General features: G+C 53.1%; 1 protein-coding gene and 1 long non-coding RNA gene across 9 annotated transcripts in view; both read right to left on the bottom strand.

Annotated features, from left to right (window-relative positions):
* MED15 (mediator complex subunit 15) overlaps positions 1-25534 on the bottom strand; it is a 76759-nt gene that overhangs the window by 15575 nt on the left and 35650 nt on the right. For 7 of the 8 annotated variants that reach the window (XM_062182591.1, XM_062182594.1, XM_062182588.1 and 4 more), the window contains 5 exons: positions 17088-17139; positions 15332-15361; positions 13707-13919; positions 2396-2640; positions 1064-1381 (listed from right to left, as the gene is read on the bottom strand). In XM_062182591.1, the coding sequence (XP_062038575.1) occupies positions 1064-1381; positions 2396-2640; positions 13707-13919; positions 15332-15361; positions 17088-17139 (858 nt within the window). The remainder of the gene's footprint in view (positions 1-1063; positions 1382-2395; positions 2641-13706; positions 13920-15331; positions 15362-17087; positions 17140-25534) is intronic. The other variant, XM_062182593.1, reaches the window with a different exon arrangement.
* Positions 3616-5702, bottom strand: LOC133752168 (uncharacterized). Its single transcript, XR_009864894.1, has 2 exons — positions 5365-5702; positions 3616-4389 (listed from the first exon to the last, which is right to left on the bottom strand). It is a non-coding gene; the product is annotated as an uncharacterized LOC133752168 (long non-coding RNA).

Genomic DNA, 25534 nt, shown 5'->3' with positions numbered 1-25534 from the left:
CGTCCCAAACCTACCCTGCTCTGGGTGAGCAGGGTACAGCTGCACCTCATCCAAAGCTGGCAAGAAGCCACATGGCCCTCCCCCAGGAGACCCCCACATACATGTCACCACCAGCACCCACAAGAGACAGCTTCCAAAGCCAAGCACACAGCCCAGGCCACTTGTCCTCTGGGTCACGCTCACAGAGAACCCTGCTCAGAGCTTCGACTCCTTGACGGTAACCAGGGCCAGCTGGCCAGCCAGCAGCAGCCACAGCTAGAGGGGTGAGCCGGGCAGGAAAGCAGGCCACTGTGGGACCACTGCGTGGAGAAACCTCGAGAGACAAGGTAGGCTCAGGCCAAGCCCACACAGGTGCCACCTCTAAGCCATTAGATCTAATCTCAACAGAACACATAAGGACCCAGGGCCCGGGGGGCTGGCTCCCAGGACAGGGAAGTGACTATACTTAACCTCTCACAAACCTCCCCAGCCTTCTTCTGTGGGGTCTTCTACTTGTACTTGGTTCTGGCGTGGTCCCTGTCCCTACTCCACTCAACAAATCACAAATAAAAAAGGCCACAAAAAGACAAAAAGATGCCCACGTGGTGCCTTGACCCAGCTACCTCCCTCCTGGTGGCAACACTCTGTCCTCTGTATAAATGCCACTGACTTTGTGCAGAGACACAGTGAGGCTGGAGACAACAGGATTGTATATATGATTACCTCCCTCAAAAGTATGGAAATCCAAGGTCTCCGAGATCGTGGCTTAGCACGTGCCTCTGAGCGCCAGCACGGCACTGTGGACACACACTGGAGCCGCCACGCCCTTCCATGCTATCAATCACCGGGTGCGGGTGCTCTCAGACACTGCCCGAACCAGCCCAAGCAGAGTGCAAGAGCAGTTCCTGCAATGCAGGGGCTCTCCCGGAGCCGTGCCACAGGGCTGGATGTGGGGTAGCGTTGGGCTGCCGAGGCCTTCTGCTCAAAGGAATGGACGTGGTAACTACGGTTGAAGCACCTCGGACACTGCTGCACAGGACACGAGAGAAGCTGCGTGCGCCTCCCCACGGGGCGTGATACTCACAAACTTCAGCTGCTGCTGGGCGTACAGCATCTGTCCAGGGAGGGCTTGAGCCTGGGACACCAAAGGCTGGGGCTGGGACTGTGGTGGGAGCTGTGATGGTTGGTTCTGAGCAACTGGTGGCTGCTGGGCCTGTGGCGGTGGCTGGTGGTGCTGTGGGTGATGCATTTGCTGCAGCTGCTGGGGAAGGCTCTGAGAGGGGGGAGGCTGAGGCTGCTGCATTGGCGGCTGGGCCTGCAAAGCCTGCTGTTGCTGCTGCTGCTGCTGCTGCTGCAACTGCAGCTGTGCCATCCGCTGCAACTGCTGCTGCTGCTGCTGTATCTGGAGACACAGGGAGCGCTCGGTTACCTTCTTTTTTTCTTTTTCTTTTCTTTTATTTTTTGACAGGCAGAGTGGACAGTGAGAGAATGAGAGAGAGAGAGACAGACAGACAGACAGGGAGAAAGGTCTTCCTTTGCCGCTGGTTCACCCTCCAATGGCCGCCGCGGTAGGCACGCTGTGGCCGGCGCACCGCGCTGTTCTGATGGCAGGAGCCAGGTGCTTATCCTGGTCTCCCATGGGGTGCAGGGCCCAAGCACTTGGGCCATCCTCCACTGCACTCCCTGGCCACAACAGAGAGCTGGCCTGGAAGAGGGGCAACTGGGACAGGATCGGTGCCCCGACCGGGACTAGAACCCGGTGTGCCGGCGCCACAGGCGGAGGATTAGCCTATTGAGCCGCGTCGCCGGCCTCAGTTACCTTCTGCCGGCCTCTGGGGTGCCAGCTCTGCCCCGGAAGCCCAGTGGGACACCACTACAGCCTCCAAGGAGGGCTGCCTGGGCTGACCTTTCACGTGGGGAGGAGAGCACCTGCCACAGAAGGGCTCTGCGCCCTCGAGGACACATCCCTGGGATGGTTCAGGGAAAGTACGTAGAAGGCACAGTACGACGCAGCCCAGGGAAGCCACCAGCTCGGGCAACTGGACATCTGAAGCCTCCCCAGCGAGGCTAGGATTACCAGGGGTCATCAGTCTGTGCCTCAAAGGGATGGTCCGTGTCAGCGATGTCCTCCTTCAGGAAGAGAGGACGAGTGGGGCTGAAGACTCAGCAACCTCTGGGAAGGGACCCTCCAAGAGCCACTGAGACGGAGACGGAGCAGCTTGGTTCACGGATCCCCAGGCTCTCACTGCCTGCTTCCGTGAACTCTTGCATGAACCGCTCACAGCCCTGTCAGCACACAGCGCGTCCGCAGCCAGATACCCCGGACCTGACTGGGCGCTGTCACAGGACCTTGTATCTCCTGCCTGGCCCCGCAGAGGCTGCCCCAGGCTCAGCACGGTGGAGGGGGCCCAGGTACCTGCTGCTGGTTCTGATGATGTAACTTGATCAGGTGCTGCTGCTGCTGCTGCTGCTGCTGGAGCTGCTGCTGCTGCTGCTGCACCACGGCCTGGAACTGCTGCTGCATGGCGCTCTGCTGCGCCTGGAACTGCTGCTGCTGCTGCTGCTGCTGCTGCTGCAGCGCCGCCTGCTGCTGCTGGAACTGCTGCTGCTGCTGCTGCTGCTGCTGCTGCTGCAGCGCCGCCTGCTGGAGCTGCAGCTGGGCTGGGGGGGAGACCAGGCTCAGGCCGCGGCAACAAGCAGAGCCCCCCCCCCCCCCACTGCGGTGCGGACAAAAAGGGCGTAGAGGTGGGGCAGCGGCTGGAATCTCAGGACTCCACTTACCAGAGACACAGACAGGAGATGAAGTGGCCCTGTGTTAACTAGGAACTCACTAGCATGAATTATGCTATAATAACCAGACAGGAAAAAAAAGGTCTTTGGGACAGCTAAGAAGGCCTAACTCTGGCAACCACCCACCTGCTATCTGCATGGATTTGCCTATTCTGGACGCTCACAGAAATGGCCTCAGATGGTAGGTGCTCTTTTGTGACAGGCTGCTTCGACTTAGCACAATATTTCCAAAGTGCACCCATGTCCTGGCACGTGTCAGCTCTATCTGCATTACTTTCATTGCCAAGTAATATGCAACATAGGAATTTCCCAATACTGCTTTACTAATTCATCAGCTGATAGAAACTGGGGTCAGTCCACTCTTTGACTACCATGAATAATGCTGGTGAGAACAGGCACTAGAGTCAGGGCCTGCGTTTGAGTCTCGGCTCTGCTCCCGGTTTGAGCCTCTTGCCAATGTACACCCTGGAAGACAGAAAGTGGCCCAAGTAACTGGGTCCACGTGGAAGATCCAGACTGAGCTCTGGGTTCTAGGTTTCAGCCTGGCCCAACCTTGGCTGTTACATGCATTTAGGGAGTGCTCCAGCAGATGGAAGATAATCTGTTTCTGTCTCTTTGCCTTTCAAGTAAAATGGAAATATCCCAAAATTTTAAAAAAAATAGGGAATTCAGGTTTTTTATGGTGGTGAAAATATTGTAGAACTGATTGTACTGATAGCCCATGACTCTGTGGATATACTAAAAATCACCGCATAATACACATCACACATCTGAACTGTATGGTAACGAGAATTATCTCTTAATAAAGCAGGTTTTTTTAATTTAATTTTTTAAGTGGACCAGGCATTTGGCCTAGTAGTTAAGATGCCTATGTCTCACGCTGGAGTGCCTGGGTTTGATTCCCAGCTCTGTTTTCCTGCTCATGCAGATTCTGGGAGTCAGCAGTGTGGACTCAATTTACTTTATCTGCCACCCAGGCAGGAGACCTGGGTAGAGCTCCCAGCTCCCAGTTTCAACCCTCAGCTGTTGTGGACATCTGAGGACTGAACCAGTAGGTAGCAGCTATCTGTCTCTCAAATAAGTATAATACAAACCAACCAACAAAACAAACAAAAGCCACAGCTCCTCCGTGGGCCACGTCTCCCCCAAAGATAACAGTTTGCAGAACCACAACACATCACAACCACGACCTGTGCTGTGTTCCGAGTTCTTTAAAAAAAGGACTTATTTATTTGAAAGGCAAAGGTACAGAGACGAGGGAGACACAGATCTTCTATCCACAGGTTCACTCCTCAAATGGCTGTAACAGCCAGGACTGGGCTACACCAAAGCCAGGAGCCTGGAACTCCATTTAGGTCATGGGTGGCAGGGGCCCAAGCACGTGGGCCACCTTGTGCTGCTTACCCAGGCCACAGCAGGGAGCTGGATCGGGAGTGGAGCAGCCGGGACTCTTACGGGCACCCACATGGTATACTGGTATCCCAGGCAGTGGCTTAATCAGCTACACCACAACGCTGGCCCTTGTGGTCTGAGTTCTACACAATCTATCACCTGGGACGCTTGGCCTCCATCCCAGTCCCTTCCTCCAGAACAGCAACCCCTGGCCAGCGCCGCGGCTCACTAGGCTAATCCTCCACCTGCGGCGCCGGCACACCGGGTTCTAGTCCCGGTCGGGGTGCCGGATTCTGTCCCGGTTGCCCCTCTTCCAGGCCAGCTCTCTGCTGTGGCCCGGGACTGCAGTGGAGGATGGCCCAAGTGCTTGGGCCCTGCACCCCATGGGAGACCAGGAGAAGCACCTGGCTCCTGCCTTTGGATCAGCATGGTGCGCAGGCCACAGCGCGGTGGCCATTGGAGGGTGAACCAACGGAAGGAAGACCCTTCTCTCTGTCTCTCTCTCTTACTGTCCACTCTGTCAAAAAACAAACAAACAAACAAAAACCAACAAAAAAACAATCTCTGTCCTCCATTTCTAACATCCCGTCATTTCAAAATTTACGTACCATTTAAAAAATGTTATAAATATGTGGAACCACACAAGAGATTTTCAAGAAATGGAAAATTATTATAAAAAACCATAAAAATGGATTTCAGCATTTTTTTGTACCAAAATACTTTTGTTTTCTTAAAAACATCCCATCCAGGTCTCCCAGAACTTGAGCATCACCTGCAGCCTCCCAGGGTGTGGGAGCAGAGCTGGCACTTAAACCTAGGCACTTCTTTTTTTTTTTTTTTTTTTTTTTTTAATTTTAATTTTTATTTTTTGACAGGCAGAGTGGACAGTGAGAGAGAGAGACAGAGAGAAAGGTCTTCCTTTGCCATTGGTTCACCCTCCAATGGCCGCCGCTGTTGGCGCGCTGCGGCCAGTGCACCGCACTGATCTGATGGCAGGAGCCAGGTACTTATCCTGGTCTCCCATGGGGTGCAGGGCCCAAGCACTTGGGCCATCCTCCACTGCACTCCCTGGCCACAGCAGAGAGCTGGCCTGGAAGAGGGGCAACCAGGACAGAATCTGGTGCCCCGACCAGGACTAGAACCTGGTGTGCCGGCGCCGCAAGGTGGAGGATTAGCCTAGTAAGCCACGGCGCCGGCCTAAACCTAGGCACTTCTATAGAGTGGATACAGGTGTCCCAACCAGTAGCTTTAACCACTAAGGCCAAATACTTACTTCTAAGCTTATCTTTTTTTTAATTCATTTTTTAAAGATTTTATTTATTTATTTATTTGAGAGATAGAGTTACATATAGTGAGAGGGAGAGACAGAAAGGTTTTCCTTCCATTGGCTCACTCCCTAGATGGCCACAATGGCCCGAGCTGCGCCGCTGCAAAGCCAGGAGCCAGAAGCTTCTTCTGGGTCTCCCACGTGGGTGCAGGGGCCCAAGGACTTGGGCCATCTTCTACTGCTTTCCCAGGCCAAAGCAGAGCTGGACTGGAAGGGGAGTAGCCGGGACTAGAACTGGTGCCCATATGGGATGCCGGCACCGCAGGCGGAGGATTAACCTTCTGCGCATGGTGCCAGCCCCCTAAGCTTATCTTTTAATTCCATTTCCCACAAGCTTTTGGACAGCCCTAATAGGACTGGCCATTTCTCCTCAGCACCGCCTATTCTGTTGTCAGACACTGAATGATGAAAACATCTGGGCGGAGGCGGGCGCTGGGCTGCAGTGGGTTAAACCAGGACTTGAGATGCTGGCATCCATATCAAAGTATCAGTTCCAAGTGTCGGCTTGAGTCCCGGATACTTTGTTTCCAATCTGCCTCTATGTTAATGCACCCCAGAAAGCAGAGAAAGATGCCCAAATCCTTGGGCCCCTGCCACCCATGTGGGAGACTCAGATGGAGTTCCAGGTTCCTGGCTTCAGCCTGGCCCAGCCCTGGCTGTTGAAGTCATCTGGACAGTGAACCAGCAGATGGAAGATTCTCTCTCTTTCCATCATTCTGTCAAATAAATCTTTTTTTTTTTTTTTTTTTTTTAAAGAACAAGACAAACATCTAGGGTAGGGGCCAGCACTGTGGCACAGTGGGTTAACACCCTGGCCTGAAGTGCCGGCATCTCACATGGGCACCAGTTAGAGACCTGGCTACTCCACTTCCCATCCAGCTCTCTGCTGAGGCCTGAGAAAGCAGTGGAGGATGGCCCAAGTCCTTGGGCCCCTGTGCCCAAATGGGAGACCTGGAGGAGGCTCCTGGCTCTTGGCTTCAGATCGGCACAGCTCCACCATTGCAGCCAATTGGGGAGTGAACCATCGGATAGAAGACTTCTCTCTCTCTGCCTCTCCTCTCTCTGTGTAACTCTTTCAAATAAATAAAATAAATCTTTAAAAAAAAAAAAAATCTAGGGTGACTGCTATGAACTCTGGCATATAGGTTTTTTTTTTTTTTAATTTTAATTTTTTTATTTTTGACAGGCAGAGTGGACAGTGAGAGAGAGAGAGGGAGAGAAAGGTCTTCCTTTGCCATTGGTTCACCCTCCAATGGTCGCCGTGCTGCAGCCGGTGCACCATGCTTATCTGAAGGCAGGAGCCAGGTGCTTCTCCTGGTCTTCCATGTGGTGCAGGGCCCAAGCACTTGGGCCATAGCAGAGAGCTGGCCTGGAAGAGGGGCAACCGGGACAGAATCCGGTGCCCCGACTGGGACTAGAACCCGGTATGCCGGCGCGGCAAATAGGTTTTTATGGGAAGTTTTCCCTTCTCTGAGATAAATGCCCAAGAGGGTGGCTGCTGAGTCACACGTTCTCGCCTGTAAGATGTGGATGACGGAAGTTTGCCGTGGTCATTAATGCAGCCGTTTGGAGATGAAGGACATTCTCAATTGCTCTTCCTGTGACAGACTTCACCGATGCTCAGAGAGCAGGTGCACACGCTCTCTCGGGCACCACTGAGGCTTGCCTCAGGGTTCACGTTTGTGAACATGCGTGTGCTTCGGTAAGCTGTTCATTACGCTGTTCAAGTATTCTCTAAATGGATATTTTCAGTCTTAACTATCAATAACCAAGAGAAGTAATTGAGGTAACTGCCCAACAGATCTTTGTTCATTCTCTATTTTTAAACCTTTCTGCATCTTCTGTTGTGGGCGGGATTCTCGGAAGGACAACACAGCTGTTTTGTCTCATTTCCATTCAACCTCACATTTCCTGTTCTTTAGCAGGAAAAGTTTAGTCTATTCACATTTACAATTACGTACACTTTTCAACTTCTGTTCATCTTCCCTTTGCTAAGTTTCTTTTCCTCCTTTTTGTGAGACTGACTTTGTTTTTTAGATTTTTGTTGGGTGCTGGCTCTTTTCTTTTTCTTATTCCAGTTTTTCCAACTGGTTTGAAATTTATAAATTATTTCTATTGTTATAGAAACTGAAACTTTTTTCAATTTTCTCATGTACATTTTACTTAAAGCATAAAGCTTTTATCAATATTTTAACCTCCTACCCCAAAGCATTAATACTTTAAAAGTCTTGGTGCAGCAGGTTAAAGCCTCAGTCTGCAGTGCCGGCATCCCATATGGGCACCAGTTTGAGTCCTGGCTGCTCTCTGCTGTGGCCTGGGAAAGCAGTGGAAGATGGCCCAAGTCCTTGAGCCCGTGCATCCATGTGGGAGGCCCAGAAGAAGCTCCTGACTCCTGCCTTCTAATTGGTGTCACTCCGGCGCCGCAGGCAGAGGATTAGCCTATTGAGCCGTGGCGCTGACCTAAAAAAATCTTTTTTATTCACTTACTTTTATTTATTTGAAAAGCAGAGGGACGGAAAGAAGACACAGAGAATTATTTGAGTCATTACCTGCTGCCTCCCAAGGGGCACAATAGAAGGAAGCTGGAATTAGGAGCCAGAGCCGGGGACTGAACCCAGGCACTCCTTTATAGGAGGTGGGTGTCCCAAGTGACAGGTTAACCCACTGAGCCACAATGCCTGCCCCAATAATTCTTTTTTAAAGTATGTCTTACATGTATTCTAAGATCTGGTATTCATACTATTCTCTTGGCATCCACTGATTTCTGGTTTTTCTTCTTTTTTAAAGATTTAGAGAGAGAGAGAGACATACACACACAGAGAAAGATCCTCCATTGGTTGGTTCTCTCCCCAAGCGGTTGCAACAGCCAGGACTGAGTGAGGCTGAAGCAAGGAGTCAGGAACTCCATCTGGGTCTCCCACGTGGCTGGACCCAAGCACTTCGGCCATCCTCCTGTGCTTTTCATAGGCCATTAGCAGGGAACTAACTGGAGGTGGAGCAACCCTGGGACACGAACTGGTGCCTATGCGGGATGCTGGCATTGCAGGCAGTGGTTCTACCCACCGCACCACAGTGCCGGCTCCCTGGCTTACCTTCTAACCCTTTGCATTAGACACTATTAAGAGACGGCACAGAGGGGCTGGCAGGTTGTTACTTTACAGAGGTAATTTCTGTTTCCATCAAGGATTCTCATTCTGGCCACTACTGACATTTTGATGAGGATAATGCTATGTGCCTGGGACAGCTGCTGTGTGTACAAGGTGTTTAGCAGCATCCTCCCCTCTACCTGCTACATGCCAGTTGCACCCTCACAGCTGATATCCAAAAGGTCTCAGACATTGTCAAATGTCCCCCCAGTATAAAATCACAATGATTGAGAATCACTGGTTTGGATTTACACACATTCCCTCCCTTTTCTGATCACGCTTTCTTCTCCCATTTATACCTTGTATTGCAAAAGGATGTCCTGACAGTGGAGGATGGCCCAAGTGCTTGGGTCCCTGCACCCGCAAGGGAGACCAGGAGGAAGCACCCGGCTCCTGGCTTCGCATCAGCACAGCGCCGGTCGTGGCGGCCATTAGGGGACTGAATCAAAGGAAGGAAGACCTTTCTCTCTGTCTCTCTCTCACTGTCTATAACTCTCTCTCTGTCTCTCTGGCTAACTCGCCTGTCCAAAAAAAAAAAAAAAAGATGCCCTGAGCGACTGGCATTTTGGCACAGCAGATTAAGTTGCTGCCTGGGACACTGGCACCCCTTGTGGGAGTGCTGGTTTGCATCCGCACTACTCTAATTCTGATCCAGCTCCCTGCAAATGTGACTGGGAAGGCAGCAGATGGTGACCCAAGTATTCGGGCCCTTCACGCACGTGGGAGACCAGATGGCATTCATGGTCCAGATCAGGCTGCGGAAGCCATTTGGGAGCGAATCAGCAGATGGACGGACTTGCTCTCCCTTCTCTCTAGTCTCCTCTCCCTCTCTGCTGGCTCCGCTTTTCAAATTAAAACCAAAACCAAGACGACAACAACAACAAAAACAAACAAACAGGATGGCCTGAGAGGAAAGACGTAAAGGGATCAAAGACAAGAATGTGTCCTCCAGAAAAGCTGCTGATCTGAAAACTCTAGGCACTGCCTGCTTCCCCAGGCCTCTCTGCCAGTGCCTGAACACCCTGTGGTCCTGACAGTCCCAGCAGCAGCTTACCGCATGGACGCCTCTGAGGTCTTGAGCCTGGGGGCCGCCAGGTCTTTTTCAGACTACTCGACCTTATCTTCCACATTTCTTGGCCCTCCTCCTGTATTTTCATGTCCTCTTCTCTGAGCTACATTCTAGGAATTTTTTTTTTTTTAAGATATCTTTTATTTATTTGAAAGGCTGAGTTACAGAGAGAGGAGGGAAAAAGAGAGACACAGAAACTTCCATCTACTGGTTCACTCCCCAAATTGCTGCAACGGCTGGAGCTGGGCACCTCTGAAGCCAGGAGCCAGGATCCGCAGGGTCTCCCACGTGGATGCAGGGACCCAGGGACTTGGGCCATCTTGTGCTGCTTATCCAGGCGCATCAGCAGGGAGCTGGAGTGGAGTGGAGCAGGCAGCATTCAAACTGGCGCCCATATGGAATTCCAGCAGTGCGGGGGAGGCTTACCCATTACACCACAATGCTGGAAATTCTTTAAATGCGGCTTCCGACTGACAAACTCTTTGTTCTGCTCTACGGAATCTGCTGCTTACGCTCAGCACTGTCCCCTTAGTGACTGTGCTGCTCACTTCCACAAGCTCCTTTTGACTCCTTCGCAGACCTGCTCGGTCACTCTTGGTAACGCGTTTTCATCTGCAATTCTTTTGTTTCTTTACACACAGGGAGCTACACAGCTTGTGTCTGAACCAGTCCTGTGTGTGGCCCCCGAGTGAGTCTGCACCTGCCTGTCGTCTCTGCTCTCTCTCACGCCGCCTCTCCTTGCTCTCACGTTTGCTGACCTCTGCCCTTAACCGCGCAGTTCTCACAGGCCTGGGACATCCCCCTCCCATCTCTACCTTCTGACGGGACAACCAAGAGGTGCCCCAAGCTTCAGCACGGATCCTGGCTGGAGAGAGGAACCCTAGGCTTGCCTTCCCCTTGCTGATAGTGGGCCCAGCCTCAGCAGGGCACAGAGCTACCCCCACTTCCCACAGGCCACAGTCCGAAGTGTACCCCAACAGGACCTCACTATTCAGGAGGGATAAGGCCCTTAGCACCAAGACGCCACAGGTCGAAGTAGGAGTGATTCAATTTTAAAGTCAGCTTTTCATGAATGTGGTATAAAACTCTTCAAGGAACAAAACCGGAGAGGGAAATGTAAGCCTTGCTCCAAGCCTGTACTGTAGGCCCCAGTCATACTCGGTCAGAAGTTCCAGCATTTTCTGACTAGCCTGGGTCCCCTGGCCTGCCCTTTGAGAGTCCCTGGCAAGACCTCTGGCCCAGGCCCTGGGCACGCAGGAGTTCCCGCAGAAGGCATCGGAGAGGGATCTCCAACACCCACTGGCCGCCTGTCTCAGGCAGACCAGCTGTCAAGGGCGAGGGAAGATCTCTGACATGGGTGGCAGCAGGATGCAGAGGCAGAGAACCCACTCCAGTTTTCAAGCAGTGCACATAGTAGACCAGATCCTCAGAAGCTTGCCCACAGGATGTGGGCAAGGCCAGACCAAAGGAGGGTGTGGGCAGGACGCCAGGGCTTCCCCACTGAACTTCGGACAAAAAAGGCCGTAAGACAAAGTCTCAGGAGTGGGAGCAAACCCTGTGAGCACGCTAAACTCACACATTTTTAAATTATTTCGTAAAGCCATATGCTTATGACAAAAAGAACTTCTTCAAGTATAATGCAAAAAAAGGAGCCAAAGTCAGCACTTGCGTCTTCTCCCACACGCCCACACTGTGGGTCATCAGGTAAGACAAGAGAAGAGGGGGCTTGGGGCCAGAAGCAAGCAGAGCCCGTATCAGCAAAAGGAGATCCGAGCGCGCGCTGAGATGGGTGCTGAGAAGCCAGGAAGAGGAAGAGGAGGACATGAGGAGGGGTGCTGGGAGCAAGGCTGCCACAGCCTTGGAGAAGCAGCTCCACACCAACAGGGGGCTGGGGTCAGGCGGTGGCTTCCAGCACAGCTTCTTGGCCTGGGATGTGACTTCTCAGCTGCAACCATCTCCCCGGAGCGGAGGTGGTGCTGCTCCCCTCCTCCTGGGGTTACTGTTGGGGATGCATGACAAATACACCCGAATACCAAAACCTGCCCATGGCTGCTTACTTCTAACAGCCAAAGACTGGAAACAATGCAAATGTCCTGGGGGTGGGTGGACAACCAAACCACAGAACACCCATTCGTGGATGCCTCCTGGACAACAACCTGGGTCTGAAGGGGAGCATGCCCAGCAAAGGAGCCCACGTCACAAACTCCCATCTAGTGCGATTCCCTGGGTAACACTCACCAAGTCACACGGCTACGGAGATGGGAAGTACAGCAGTGCAAGCCAGGGTCCAGCTCAAGGGACCACACGACTGTTTGTTTGTTGACAGGCAGAGTGGACAGTGAGAGAGAGAGACAGAGTGAAAGGTCTTCCTTTTGCCGTTGGTTCACCCTCCAATGGCCGCTGTGGCCGGCGTACCGCACTGATCCGAAGCCAGGAGCCAGGTGCTTCTCCTGGTCTCCCATGGGGTGCAGGGCCCAAGCACTTGGGCCATCCTCCACTGCACTCCCGGGCCACAGCAGAGAGCTGGACTGGAAGAGGGGCAACTGGGACAGAATCGGTGCCCCGACTGGGACTAGAACCTGGTGTGCCAGTGCCGCAGGCAGAGGATTAGCCTATTGAGCCGCGGCGCCGGCCGGGACCACACGACTTTTAACACGCAACACAAGATGGGCTGCTGGAGGTGCTGCAATGACCTTGTGCATGCAGGCATCCTTGATGCCACACACAATACAATCTCACAGAACTACACGTGTGGGGTTGGTGTTGTGGTGTAGCAGGTAAAGAAAGCCACCACCTGCGGTGCCAGCATCCCATATGGGAGCCAGTTCAAGATCTGGCTGCTCCACTTCTGATCCAGCTCCCCGCTAGCGTGCCTGGGAAGCCAGTGGAGGATGGCCCAAGTGCTTGGGCCCCTGCACCCATGTGGGAGACCTGGAAGAAGCTCCTGGCTCCTGGCTTCAGATCGGCATAGCTCCAGCTGTTGTGGCCATCTGGGGAGTGAACCAGCAGATGGAAGACCTCTCTCTGTCTCTACCTCTCTAACTCTTTCAAATAAATAAAATAAATCTTGAAAGAAAGAAGGAAGGAAGGAAGCAAAGAAAGAAAGAAAGATCTACGTATCCCTGTAATGTAGAGGGCCAATACTGTGTGAAAAAAATGCAGATGGAGTCTGAATCAAATCTCCACCTGAGGTGGGAGGTGGGAGGTGGGGGCCCCGCCGACGCTGACTTCTTGTTTGCGACAATGCACTGAGACAGTACCACTGGGAGCAGCTGAGCACAGGGCATGGGGTAGCTCTGTGCCACTCTACAACTTCCTGTGACCCAGAAGCTACTTGAAAAGTGAACAGTTACACAAAGGAGGAAGCGCTGACACCCTCTGTAGCGGGCCTGGCATATCCAAGCACTGAGTCCGTGTCCATGGGAATCAAAGGAGCATCAAGAAGGGCTCCAGACAGAGGGAGGAGGCTCTGGGCTTCCCCATGAGAGCACCTGGGACACCTGTCGAGGGCAGCTGCAGAGGATGAGCGGCCACATCCCACAGAAAAGAGCCAAGAGGACAAAGCACCTCCTTCAAGGGAGGGACACCTCCTGAGGCCCAGGGCTGACCAAGCAGCAACACCACAAAAGGCGGCTCCCAAGCCCTGGGGCAGACCATGGGGCTGTGGGTGCTGACACAGCACTGCTTTGTGGCTGAGAACCCCTGGAAACATCCTGTTTCCATTTCAGCAACAGAACGCGAGCCCCTGGATGGGAGCCCAGGCTGTCCCCAACCTCCTCTGAGTCCTCCTGTCTCCCAGGGCCAGAAGGAGGCTGTGGGTATCATCATTTAATCCCTCTGGCTACTCGAAGCAGGTTCGGAGCCTTCGCTCTGCACACACAGACAAAAGGACAGAACTCTCAGGAGCGTCCCCATGCTCTTCTCCATATCCCTGTGAGCAGAGCAATGAAGTGCACTGTCGTGTGTGAAGAAGCAGCGAATGCTCCGGAAGCATCGTACTCACTCTGTGGGGTTGCTGTAGACACCACAGCCATGCCATGAGGGGCCATCCCTGAGGTCCCAGGGGGTGGCTGCCCTGAGAGGGGCATCGGTTGTCCCATGGTGCCAAGGCCGCCCATGCCGCCCAGGGACTGTCCTGGGCCCCGAGGAGGCATGCCAATTCCAGCTGCTCCTGCGCCAGGTCCGCCAGTCAGGCTCTGGAGTGCATTCATAGGATCTGTGGGAACACAGGGAGTGGTGTCCCAGGAGAGCACCCACTGAACAGGGCACGCTCCCAGGCGTGAGGTTCCCAGACCACAGACCTCCTCCCACTTACAGGCTCGACCCTCCCAAGTCCCAAACAGTAAGATACCACAGTCCTGGAGCCTCCATAATGCCAGCGGCCAGAACACTGGGTATGTCAGTCACTGTTTCTAGACCGGGAGCCTGCGAGGGCAGGGCAGACACCCAAAGCCCCTACCCTGGCCTGTGCAGGGGCCCTGGTTTTAAGGGACCAGCAGCCCCTCTGATGCCTGCAGCTCAACTGAAGATGGGCTGAAATGTCAAGTGCAAAGTGGTGGCTCTGCTCCTCCTGGCTGTACAGCCCCCCTGCTGGTGAGCACATCACTGGGACTTCCAGAGACAACAAAGTGTGACAGCCCTTCTAGAAGCAAGGCAGACTGCAGGGACACACTGAGGCCTGTTGCTGCTGCCCAGTCTCTGCAGCATGCTGATCAAGCGTTGGCCCCGTGGCCAGGATCAGCACCCCAGGACACGCAGAGAGGCCGGGACGGCCATGTTTGCCAAAGCCCCTGGTCTGCGGATTCAGCTCAGGGACCAGTGCTATGCTAGCTGCCATCATCATGACAGCGTGGACTATCACTGCAAATGGCTACCTGCAGACAGGCAGAGCCTAGCAGGGTTACCATGCCCCAAATTGAGCGGTTGCCAGTACTCCACACTCCAATGCCTTGGACCCCAGACATTCTTCTGGCCACATATTCGGAACCCACCCAGACATGGACGGCAGGACTATCGTTGTTTTGGCCGAGGTGGAGCCATTCGACAGGGGCAGCGGGCATGGCGGAGACTAGTGTGGACAGTGCCATTTACAGCTCTGCCGCCTACGGGAGGACCACGTTGAGCGACCTGTGACATGTCTCAGTTCCTTCCTGGCAGGCCGGCATCTGGCTGGCAGCCCAGATCTGCTAACCCCTTCACTGGTGGCTCAGTGAACAGAGACCAGGGCTGAACTGAAACTGACAAGGACTCCTTGATATGAGAAAGCTTTGAAATTATAAACTTACAAAGATCTGTAACTTAACAAAGTGGATTCTCAGCTGTCCTCTAAGAACGCTACTACAGACATTATACTGAATAGAGATCAGAATCTTCAGACAATGTCTTAATAGCTTTGCGAGTTTTATAGTCATTTTGCTGGGCAAAACTAGCATTTGCATGAAAGGGAACAGGGCAGTGGCTGACTTTACAGGGGTGCAGTGGGCCATCGCGGGCCAGCCTCTGCCCGCGGCCACCTTCACGTCCCCACTCTTCTCTCGAAAGTCAACCTCAGCACAGAGTCGAGCCACTCTTGGTTGTGCTGCTCCACACAAGGCTGGGAAAGATTTTATTAAAAGGGAAAATTCTTACCACTGACAGAAGCTTGAGATTTCTTGTTATCTACAGAAAAGCAGAAACAGAAAAACCAAAGTAAACACAGTTCTTATACAAACACACATCTCCATGGTGAAGTCAGCTTTGCAGGCCTCTGACCAGAGGTCGTTTGCTGAAACTGAATTGACCCTGCCTAGAAAGGAGGCCAGACAGACCTCAGGGCTCCCAACATTAACCCCAAGGAGCTCCTAGTGTTCCTGACAACCGGGGGCAAGAGGGGTGTTGGGGGTGGGGCGGGATGTCCACCCCTGGCAGCACCGACTCTGGGGCCTCAAGGAACTGCCCCCAAGGCTGAGGCACAGTGGGGTCAGGGGACTCTGCCTTCTCTGCCTTTCCTTCCTCCCTTCCAGGTCCAAGGTCACAACCCAAGCCTGGAAGCACAAACAAGGGAACAACACAACGTGGCTGGAATGGTGCTGGGAACACGGCGACACGTCCATTTCAGCCTGCTCTGGGAGGCAGTGTAGCTGGAGCCCCCCAGGACCGCACAAGCCTCGACAAGCAGAGTGCAGCGAGCTCTCCCCAGGACGCCAGGCTGGGCATCCAGGCATCCAGGCTGCTCCTTCGTCTTGTGGTTCCATCTCCTTCCTTCCTACTAGGGCCTCCTCAACACCACAAAGACAGGGAGGTCCTGTGTGCCTTGCTGGCCATGCTGGGCAAAGGTGGATGGGCAGAGCCGGCGTTGTGGTAAAGCCTCCGCCTGCAGTGCTGGCATCCCATATGAGCGCCGGTTCGAGTCCTGGCTGCACCACTTCTGATCCAACTCTATGCTATGGCCTGGGAAAGCAGTACAAGATGGCCCAAGTCCTTGGACCCCTGCACCTACATGGGAGACCCAGTAAAAGCTCCTGGCTCCTGGCTTCAGATTGGCTCAGCTCTGGCTGTAGTGGCCATTTGGGGAGTGAACCAGAGGATGGAAGACCGCTCTCTCTCTCTCTCTGCCTTTGTCTCTCTGTAACTCTGCCTTTCAACAAAATAAATAAAATCTTAAAAACAAAAAATGTGAGCGTGGGAGGACCTGAAACCTGCTGGGGCCCTCAAGGTCTCCCTTTGCCCTCCCTGGCTGATGTGGAAGCTGCAGCTCCCTCTGCGCCCACATTCTGTCAGCATGCGCTCTGCAACCAGGCCTGTGAGGGCAGGAGCCACCGGCTCCGGTTTTCTTCCCAAGGAACACTCCTCCAAAGTGTCTACGTGCCTCCCCATGACACACAAAAGTGCCTAGAACCCTGGCCCCGGGATGCGTGAACAACTCACTTCCAAAGGACAGGGCCGCTGCCTGGCCTTGCTACAGAACCACGGCAGGCCTGAGTCAAAGGAGGCAGAGTGCAAGGCAAGAGACCCTCAGCCCGGCAGGGAGCTGGGGCAGGGGCTTAGCAGGCCAACCTCAGGCCTCCGGGGCGAATAAACCATCTTTTAGGTAAGGAAGCTTCCGTGGCAGGGTATGCTGCATTTTTAAGAACTACCCAGAGGTCAAAGCAGCAGTGCCGTAAGAAGGGGATGGAGCAGATAAGCAAAAGCCCAAGTCCAGTTTAGATTATGTCGGAACCAGAGGCTGAGGCTCTGGGAGAACTGGGAGGACCGGGAGCCCAGGCTCAAAGGCAGCACCAGGCCGGTAAGTTCACAGAGGCTCCCTCTCGGGCGCTGGGTCCACCCAGAACGCCCCTGCTGAAGCACAGCCAGGGCCGGCCTCTCAGAGAGACCACAACCACCAGAAAGGTGCAATCTTACTTACGAATGTCTCGGAAGTGGATGATGAGCCTGGCCACGAGGGAAAGGTATTCATCCTAGAAGTGAAAACAGGAAGTAGTTTAATCCAGGTAGAGGTGAACTGCTGGGTGACTCCCTTCCTGCCCTCTACCCGCCTCGGCCACCGGGCTGAGGTTCTTCCCAGAAGGCTCTGGACTCTGAGGCTCACTTGGATGGTGACTGACCCACACTGGCTCAGAGGAGCACTCTCAGGCTCTGCTCTTCCAGCCAGGAAAAGGCAAATGGAAACAAAGAAACAAGAAGGGGACAGAGACCCTTCCGGCTTCAGCAGGGGTCACGTGCCTGGAGGAAGCAGGTGCAGCTGGCACCTGGGCACTGTCTGTCCTCAGCCGGCTGCTGCCTTCTCCCTGCTGACACTCTCTCTACATGCAAATCTCCATGGGGCATCCCTGGCTGTGCTTCCTGGGCATCTGTGTTTGTTTGAGTTAACTGTGCAGCAAGTGGGGCAGCAAAGCACTATACAACGGTGGCCAGGAAGGCCACTCCCTGCCCGGGGTCCTCTGTCCAGGCTGCCCAAGATCGACTGTCCTCTGTCCACCCAAGGACGTTCACTGCTGGGTGTTCTGGTGAAATCACTACTGAGTCTGTCCTGTGGCCAGCGAAGGGATGCCCAAGTGACAATCTGGTTTCACAGCAGCACTGCTCCCTGATGGCAAGGCAGCCCGGGGAGGGCAAAGCTCTGGCTCTCTGCCCTGTTCCCACAGCTGCCCTCTGACGCCACTGTGGTACTGAGAGGCCACTAGACAGCAGACGGACAAGGCGGCAGGGAAAGGGAAAGACAGAGGAAGTGGCGTCTGATACATATGAGGACACAACGACACTTCCTGTATCTTTATTATCCCTTGGTCTGTCTCCAAACTCCACCCTGCCATTTTGTTCGTTCTTTCTTCCTCCCTCCCTCCCTTCCCTTCCCTCCCTCCCTCCCTCCTTTCCTTCCTTTTTTTTTTTTTTTAAGATTTATTTATTTATTTAAAAGGCAGAGCTACAGAGAAGCAGAGACAGAGGCAGAGGGAGAGAGAAAGGTCTTCCATCCTCTGGTTCCCTCCCCAGATTGCCACAACAGCCAGAGCTGCACAGATCTAAAGCAAGGAGCCAGGAGCCTCTTCTGGGTCTCCTCCCCATGGGTGAGGGGGCCCAAGGACTTGGGCCATCTTCTACTGCTTTCCCAGGCCACAGCAGAGAGCTGGATCGGAAGTGAGCAGCCAGGACTCAAACTACATGTGGCAGCTTTACCCACTATGTCACAGTGCCGGGCCCCATCCTGCCATCTCTGTTCAGCCAGGATAATTGGAGTAGTATAACAGGAAGAGGCCCAAGGGAGTGAAGAAGCTGGGAGGAGCCACCTGCCAAGGGGCAGGGACAGAGGGAGAGACAGTGAGGCACTGCTGGACAAAGGGACACCAGGGAGGGCATGTCAACATCCCAACTTCAAACTGCTCCAATCGATCCCTGGTCAGAAAGACAGCATGGGGCAGGCATTAAGGGCAGCAGTTAAGACCCTGCCTGGCACATCCACCTCCGGTACTGAAGTGCTTAGGTTCAAGTCCCAGCTGCTTCTGATCCAGCTTCCTGCTAATGCAGACCCTGGGAGGCACTGGTAACGAACGGCTCAAGTAGCTGGGTCCCTGCCACCCCCATGGGAGACCTGGACCGAGTTTCAGGCTGCTGACTTTGGCCTGGTTCTGGCCCCAGCTACTGAAGAAATCTGGGAAGAGAAACCAGTGGATGGAAGCTCTTTCTCTGTCTGTACTTCAAATAAATAAAAAATTCAAAACTTTAAAAACAAAAGTTTTTTTTTTTTTTTAATTTATTTGAGACATAGAGCCACAGACAGAGGGAGAGACAGAGGTCTTCCATCTGCTGGTTCTCTCCCCAAATGAGCCACTATGAAGCCAGGAGCCAGGAAGTTCTTCCATGTTTCCCACGCAGGTGCAGGGGCCCAAGCACTTGAACCATCTTCCACTGCTTTCCCAGGCCATAAGCAGAGAGCTGGATTGGAAGAGGAGCAGCCAGGACTTGAGCTGGCACCCTTATAGGATGGAGGCTTAGCCTGATACACCACAGTGCTGGCCCTGACAAACTTCTAAAAGAAAAAACTCAACATGCCTGGCCTTGAAGGACGGCAGTGCGGTGAATGGGGAAGGGAGGTGTGGGACCAAAGGAGGTTAGAGATGAGAAACGAGGTGGCCAAGTACAAGGCAGGGGTGGGTTTGGGGGGGGGGGGGCGCTGGGAACCAGTCAGGCCCACGGCTGACATCTCCTCAGGCCATCATGTAAGTCTGCGATACCTTAAAAAGAACTGGTGAATTTTCTCCACTGCCATAAAAGGCAAAACAAGAGGAAACGGGGTTCACAAGTGACAGCGTCCATCTACTTAGACACAGTCATGCTGACAGGGGCTCAGGAACACGTTCCCAGAACCCTGTGCACAGGAGCAGGACTGAGGGAGGCCCACCAGCGGCCCAGCGCCTGCAGCCAGCGGACCAGACATCAACACACTGCAGTGCCTGATGCCACTCCTGGCCCAGGGCAGTGCCTGGAAACCAGTGTGAGGAGACCTGACAAGGAGAGAGGGATCGAACATCAGATGAAAGAAAGGAACAGAACACAGCTGGCCCCTGCTGGCCAAGGGGCTCTCCTGTGGGATGAACACATTTCCTATATTCTTCCCAAGTCACTTTGTCCAGGAACAGGCCTGCAGGTCAGACATCACAGCTCCTTACACAGGACAAAATCCTGGTCTCCATGCTGTGTCTCTGACCTCCAGAGCGGGGCTGCCTGTCACCTTCTGTGGACACTGGTGACCTAAAGGGGCCTCTCAGGTGTGAAAATGCCCAGCCCCTGTCCAGACAGAGGCGCTCCCTCCTACCCCAGAGTACGCCAACGGTCCCAGGACTGATGCACAAGAAAGGCCGAGGAGCATCAAGCTCCCTCAGGTCACCTGGCACTCCCCCTCCTCCCATCAGAGCTTTACAAGTCCAGGCTTGGGGCCGGTGCTGTGGTGTAGCAGGTAAAGCCTCAGCCTGCAGTGCCGGCATCCCACATGGGTGCCAGTTCAAGTCCTGGCTGCTCCACTTCCGATCCAGTTCTCTACTGTGGCCTGGGAAAGCAGGAGAAGACGGCCCCTGCACCGCGTAGGAGACCTGGAAGAAGCTCCTGGCTCCTGGCTTCAGATCAGCACAGCTCCGGCCATTGTGGCCAATTGGGGAGTGAACCAGTGAATGGAAGACCTCTCTCTTTCTGCCTCTCCTTCTCTACGTAACCCTTTCAAATAAATAAATAAATCTTTAAAAAAAAAATCCATAAATTCTTAAAAAAAATAAGTCTAGGTTGGAGTTAAGGCTGGTTCATAGATAAGATAACAGAAATGTATAAGAAAGCTTCTCAGAGTTTGAATACTTGCTTGATGTATGTTAGATATACCAGGGCCCACTGACATACCGTGGGGGTGAGCTCCAGGAAGCAGAGTAGCAGGAGGTAAATGTGAACACTCCTTATAAAACAACCCCACACTGCACCACACCCCGCTTTTTGTACAACACCTGGAGAATGTGAATACACACGAAAATCTGCCAAAAGAAACACTGGAAGGGGTGGACAACTGACCTAGTGAGTGAGACACCACTAAGAGGCCCATGTCCTAGATCCTGGTGCCTAGCTTTGAGTCCCAGCTCTGGCTCCTGCCAGTGCAGACCCTGGGAGGCAGAAGCAGTGGCTCCAGCAGCTGGGTCCTCGCCACCCACACAGGAGACCTGGATTGCATTACTGGCTCCTGGCCTATCTCCAACCGTTATGGGTACTGGTGAGGGAACCAATGGGTGGGAGCCCTGTCTCTCTGCCTCTCAAGTTAATACAGAACCAAACAATAAAATAAAAGAACTGGAAAATGTTGTAAAGTTCAATTTGAACTGGAAAGGAAAAATTATGTTTTTGGTGTGTGTTTGTTTCAAAAACATGCTCTTCGTTCTGTGTACTAAAAGGCCCAAAAGCAATGACCAGAGCAGCACCCACGCTGCCTGCTCTGAACGCTCTCCCTTGGAGGACGAGCTGATTCGGGCCCTAAGTGCCAGCAAGCTACAAAAGAATCACAGTGCTGTACAAGGGCCCAAGCGTGACAGGAAGGGGCTTGGGAACCCTCTAAGCATCAAAATGAATGAAGGCAACAGACAGAAGCACACCACAGGCACAGCTCCGAGCTGGAAATGTTCTTCAAAGCAGGAGAACCCATCTAGAAAGATCACTAAGACAGCATTCCTGGGGTTCTGAGCAAGAAGGGTTGCAGGCAAGCTGGCTGGTTGTTTTTTTTTTTTAAAGATTTATTTTGAAAAGCATAGTTACAGAGAAAGAGAAGGAGAGACAGACAGAGGGATCTTCTATCTGTTGGTTCATGCCCCAAAAGGCTGCCAAAAAGGACTGGACTAAGCTGAAGCCAGGAGCTTCTTCCAGGTCTTACGTGGGTGCAGGGGCCCATGCACTTGGGCCATCCTCTGCTGCGCTCCCAGGTACATTAGCAGGGAGCTGGATCGGAAGTGGAGCAGCCGGGGCTCACACCAGCACCCATATGAGATGCTGGCACTGGAGGCTGTGGCTTGAACATGCTGAGCCACAGCCCCAGCCCTGCAAGCTGACTGATTTAAAACAACAAAAAAACGAGTTTTGACAGACCGACTCCCTGTAACATGTGTCAGAGAAAAGCCAGGATTAAGGACCAGTACCATCTAAGCAGATGGGGCCCTGGATGCTAAAGCGGAGCCTTACAAGGAGGGGCAGGCTGTCATTCCCCAAAGCCCTGGGCAACCGTCTCCTCGGACCTCGCGAACATCGGGCACTCTTGCTAACAAGACCACAGCCCCTCTGCTCTGCCCACCCAGCACCAGTACACAAGCAGGGGCAGGCAAGAGCTTGGGAGGGTCTGTGGGACTGCAGAGCTGTTCCCTCAACAGGCTGAGTGTGGCCGGAGGCAGAAAAGGCCCGCTTTGGGTCTGAGTCAGACAAGCCACCTATTACACACCAAGTGTTGAGACTCGAGGGAGGCCTTCCCACTGACCGACCCCGACGCCACCGTAAGCCTGAGGTCATGCCAGGCGGGGCCCAGGCAGTGTCCGCCGTGTGGAGATGCACTCCACAGCGCACAGGCACACAGCACTCTGAGGGCTGTAGGAGGGACACAGGCAAGGGAGCGCCGCCAACTGCAGCAACCGCTGGCGCCGGCTTAGAGCTCGCAATGTCTCCGTGCTCCATGTCCCGCTGACACTGTCCTAATTAGATTTTAAAATATGTGAGGGTGCTTCAGAGAGTCTGTGGAAAACACGTATTATGAAAAAACTGTGCAAAGACTTCACATTTCTGTACCAAAATGGAACTTCATTCTAATTTTTTTCTTTTTAAATTTGCGTAAGAGACAGAGCAAGGGAGAAAGATCTATCCACTGGTTTACTCCCCAGATAGCCACAAGAGCCAGGGCTGAGCCAGGCCAAAGCCAAGGGCCTGGAATTCAGTGCAGTCCCCCACATGGGCAGCAGGGACCCAACGTCTCTGCTGCTTCCCAAGGTTAGCAGGAAGCTGGATCACATGTTCCACGCACACTAGGAAGCACCCTTGTATCAGATCCCAGAGTGGGTCCTCCCAAGCCAGTACACCCTTGGCTCCTGGGACTTTGGTCCCCGGCCCCTGGACGAGTCACCAGAAACTATGTGGGGCTCTTCCGACACAAGGCAGCCCCAGCAGTGTCCCCTGCCCCTCTGCACCCCAGGAAAACAAACTACCTGACCTGGCCATCATGGGCAGACTCGGATGGTTCTCCATCGCCTTCCGGGATTCCACTTTAAATAAACAGGTTCACTGAGACACAATTCACAAACCATGAAATCCACCCAATGTCCAGCAGGGTCCAGTATCTTTACAGTCGTGTGGCATTGCCACAACCAATGTGGGAACATTTCATCACTCCAAGGAAAATGCCATTCCCATACGGCACCCGGGGCCCCAGGTAGCCACTGACCAACATTCCATCTGTACGCACTCAACAACAGGCCTTATAGATATCAGGCCCTGTTTTCTGGAACCTGCAGGTGTTACTTTTCTTTGGGAAAAGGGTCTTTATAGCTCTTACAGTGGAGGTGCCGGCTTGGACTATCCAGCTGGTTCCTAAATGTGGTCACACATATCCTTGTGTAAGGGGGGAGAGAAGGCAGGGGGAGATTTTACCACATGATCTGGCCTGCAAGCCTGCAGTGATCGAGTCACAAGACAAGAAACACCAGCAGGTGCCAAGCTGGAAGCTGGAAGCAATGGAGTCTCCCCCGGAGCCTCCAGAGTGAATACAGCCCTGCTGACAGTGAGACTGAGCTCAGACATCTGGCTTCATGAACTGTGGCAGACTGAATTTCTTTCTTTTTAAAGATTTATTTATTTGAGAGGCAGAGTTACAGACAGAGAGAGAGAGAAAGACAGAAAGGTCTTCCATCCATTGGTTCACTTCTCACTACAACAGCCGGAGCCGGGACAATTAGAAGCCAGGAGCTTCTTCTGGGTCTCCCACGTGGGTGCAGGGGCCCAAGCACTTGGGCCATCTTCCACTGCTCTCCCAGGTCATAGTGGAGAGCTGGACTAGAAGAGGAGTAGCCAGGACACAAACCAGTACCCATATGGGACACTGGTGCCACAGTACAGGCAGACTTAGCCTACTATGCCACGGCACTACCCTCCTCCCTTTTTTGATATTTATCTGTTTATTTTCATGTACTTGAATGGCAGAGTGGGGCAGGGGTTGGGGACAGATCGATTTTCCATCTGCTGGCTCATTTCCAAAAATGCCTACAACATCCAGGGCTGGTCCAGGTTGAAGCCAAGGAATCCAGAACTCCATTAGGGTCTCCCATGTGGGTAGCAAGGGACCCAAAGTACTGACACCATCATCTGTTGCCTCCCCGAGATGCACATTAGGAAGAAACTGGACCAGGAGCAGAGCCAGGACTCACGTCAGCACTCTGATAGCGGATATAGGCATCCCGAGCAGTAGTTTAACCTGTCACGCCACAATGCCTGCCTCTGAAATTGTAGCAAGTCACTGAGTTTGCAGTAATCTGTTGCAGCAGCCAAAGAAAACTAATACAGATCTGGAGTGGGGTGCCTAAAAATGTGGCAGTGGCTTTGGAATTGGATAATGAGGAGAAGCTAGAACTGGGAAGCAGGATGGAAAATACCTGGATTGCCTGAACCAGGCTGTTACCAGAAACACGGATGTTAAAGATTCTGCCTCAAAGAGAGTGAGGAACTAGCAGAGATTTCTTGGCTTATCTTCAGGAATACATACACCAACAAGACAGACTGCTGGAGGTCACATGAATATTAGAAGCAACTTGGCCTAGCAGTTCAGATACCTGCATCACGCATCTGAGCGTCTGCTTTCCATCCCAGCTCTAGTCCAGACTCCAGCTTCCTGCTAATGGGTACCCCAGAAGGTAGCAGGTGAAGCTTCATGTAGATGGGCCCCTGCCACCCACGTGGGAAATCTGGATTGAATTCCTGGCTCCTGGCTTCAGCACAGTCCAGCCCGACCATGCTCAGTGGATTGAAGCTGTGTGTGTGTGTGTGTGTGCGCGTCTCTCAAATATGTAAAAATAATTAATCTTATGCTAACAAAAAGAGGTTAATTCTGGGAACGGCTCAGAGGAAATGAGGAACGTTATCGGACAAATACTTGTTACACAGCGGCACCAGCTTGAGCCGGGTGTCCTACAGCTGCGGGGAAGGCGTGACTGCAGGCAATGAGTCTGCATATCTGGTGGAGCAGCTCCCAAGAAAAGTGCTGAAGATTCAGCCTGTTTTCCTTTCTTTTTGCTTACAATAAAATGCAAGAGAAAAAGTGATAAATTGAGACCGGAACTGTTATGCAAAAATGAATTTGAACTTGAGAATTTGGGAAATTCTTGAGCCATTTAGATTAGGAAAAAAAAAAAAAAAGGAAAGAAACAAAATGCTGAATTAGGAGAGTCACTGTTAGGAAAGTATGTGCTGGAGAGAAGGCCAAGGAGATGAGTGAACAAGTGGTGTTTGCTAGGACCAACGAGATGCTGTGTAGGATTCAGAAAGCCCCCAGCTGTCACCCACAAGTCAGGCACAGGAAAGACTGTGGAAAAGCCCCACCCAGCGGCAGCAACCCCATCACACACGCAGCCGTCCCAGAGGGTTCTGAGAGTGCTACACCACAGAGATAGTTCGGAGAATGAACAAAATCAAAGGATACATGGGACTCCCCAAGGCTGATAAAACCACACAGCTGCAAACTTGTGTCACCTTTCAAGAAAGGGTGGGGGCCAGCGCTGTGGCCTAGCGGGTAAAGCCACTGCCTACAATGCTGGTGTCCCATATGGGTTCTGGTTCAAGTCCCGGCTTCTTGGCTGTTCCACT

Source organism: Lepus europaeus, chromosome 23, assembly GCF_033115175.1.
Source record: "Lepus europaeus isolate LE1 chromosome 23, mLepTim1.pri, whole genome shotgun sequence".
Classification (NCBI taxonomy): Eukaryota; Metazoa; Chordata; class Mammalia; order Lagomorpha; family Leporidae; genus Lepus; species Lepus europaeus.
Note: the sequence above shows the minus strand (reverse complement) of the source record. Positions and strands in the feature narration are given on the sequence as shown.